The sequence below is a fragment of the Arachis stenosperma genome, chromosome 6 (genome assembly GCF_014773155.1).
Source record: "Arachis stenosperma cultivar V10309 chromosome 6, arast.V10309.gnm1.PFL2, whole genome shotgun sequence".
Classification (NCBI taxonomy): Eukaryota; Viridiplantae; Streptophyta; class Magnoliopsida; order Fabales; family Fabaceae; genus Arachis; species Arachis stenosperma.
The window spans coordinates 72,617,154-72,618,906 of NC_080382.1; the positions used below are offsets into that span (position 1 = coordinate 72,617,154).

Genomic DNA, 1,753 nt, shown 5'->3' on the forward strand with positions numbered 1-1,753 from the left:
ATCCAACGCCCAGAAATTTGGGCTGGAATCGTGCAGCTGGTGTGCGTCTCGCACAAAACGACCCACGCGTGCGCGTCCCTGACGCGAACGCGTCACTTGCACAACACCCATCCCACGCGAAAGCGTGAGCGACGCGATCGCGTCGCGTAGATATTATGGCCCCCTAAATTAAGACAGAGAGTTGCGCTGAAACGACGCTGGAAGCGTGCGTCTAGCACAAATTTCAGCGACGCGTTCGCGTGCTTCACGCTTCCGCGTCACCCATCTTTCACCAAACCCACGCGATTGCGTCGACCACGCATCCGCGTCAACCCTATTTTACCCCACTCACGCGATCGCGTCCTCCAAGCGTTCGCGTGGATTTGCGATCACTAACCCCAAATCACGCGAACCCTAACCCGTCGCGTCCCCCAAATCCCAACCCCTCCCTACTCCTCTGCAACTCTCTCCCCCTTCAACCACCCCCAGCTGCCATCAACAACCACCCCCAGCCGCCCAGACCACCACGCCACAACCGCCACACTTCCCCCTCTCTTCCTTCTTCCCTTCTTCTTTTCCCTCCCCTCCGCCACTGCCCTCCCCATCGCGGCTAGCCTCAGACCGCCACGGTCCACCTCCGCCGGCCACCACCACAACCCTCACCCCCTCTTCTCTACTGTCCCCACCCAACCCTCCACCATTCAACCCCATCCGCCACTGCCTCTGCTCCACCACCGCGCCGCCGTGCTTCCCTCTCGGTGCCGTCACATCACCACTACCTTCCCTCTGCCCTGTTCCTTGTTCATACACATACCAGGTTTCGCCGTACACCAACTTCTTTTCATTCCTAGTTAGTTACATATTTATCAGAATTTGTTCGATTTAGGATAGTTAGAGATGCATGTTCGTAGTGGATTCTAGGTGGTTAGGTAGCTAGGATCTGGTTAGTGGATTTAGGCCTGATAATTGCGTCATTCTTGTTACCTGTTTATCTATTCTGCAATTTTAATCTGGCTGTAATACTCTTCCTGTTCATATGCTGTCCTTTCATGTTTGATGCTGTTGTTACACTATTCATTACTGTTCATGCTATTTGTAAATCCCTGCAGCACTTTTATTCTCATATGGACTATTTTTTTTCTTGTTGTTTATTTCCCGGGAACATCCAATTTTAGCCGGAATGCTGCCCAATTTTCTACAAATTGTTTCCTTTTTACATTCAGAAATTGGTTTTGGCATTTCTCAATTTTGCACTACTCAGCGACAACCAAACCAATTCTTGAATGCACGGGCCTGCTTCCTTATTCCTTTCGGCTTCCTCGTTAATAAATTGCATTATTGATGATTTGATTCTTGCTACTTCTGTATCTATATGAATCATCATCCATACCCTGTTATCCCTACTTAAGTGTGAGTGGATTATTCCTTATATTTGTGAATTTATTATTACCTAGGAAACCATTCTCATGCCGCTCACTTTGACTTTCTTTTTACTAACTCACAGCTTTAACCTCCTTTTAACTTATTAACCATTCTAACTCTCTAACTAATGGCATCACTACTATTTTCCTAATTAACAAATATTCTACATATCATATATTCAACTCACTTTGTGCTTTTACCCCTCTTTTGTTCATCTTTTGCCTTTATGCTTATATTGCTATTACCCTATTTGCCTACTTGTTTTCCTGCTTTCACTCTTCAATTATATCCTGGAAATTCTGTCTTTCAGGATGTCTGATTCTCAAAGCCAGGGAAAGGGCAAAGTGACCAC

The 1,753-nt window shown here is 47.0% G+C and overlaps 1 protein-coding gene across 1 annotated transcript; it reads right to left on the minus strand.

The window, feature by feature from the left end:
• Positions 1 to 474: 474 nt before the first annotated feature.
• LOC130934181 (uncharacterized) lies at positions 475 to 1,363 on the minus strand. Its single transcript, XM_057863769.1, has 2 exons — positions 1,269 to 1,363; positions 475 to 826 (listed from the first exon to the last, which is right to left on the minus strand). Exons 1-2 carry the CDS (start codon positions 1,361 to 1,363, stop codon positions 475 to 477), a joined length of 447 nt encoding a protein of 148 aa, XP_057719752.1.
• Positions 1,364 to 1,753: the final 390 nt, after the last annotated feature.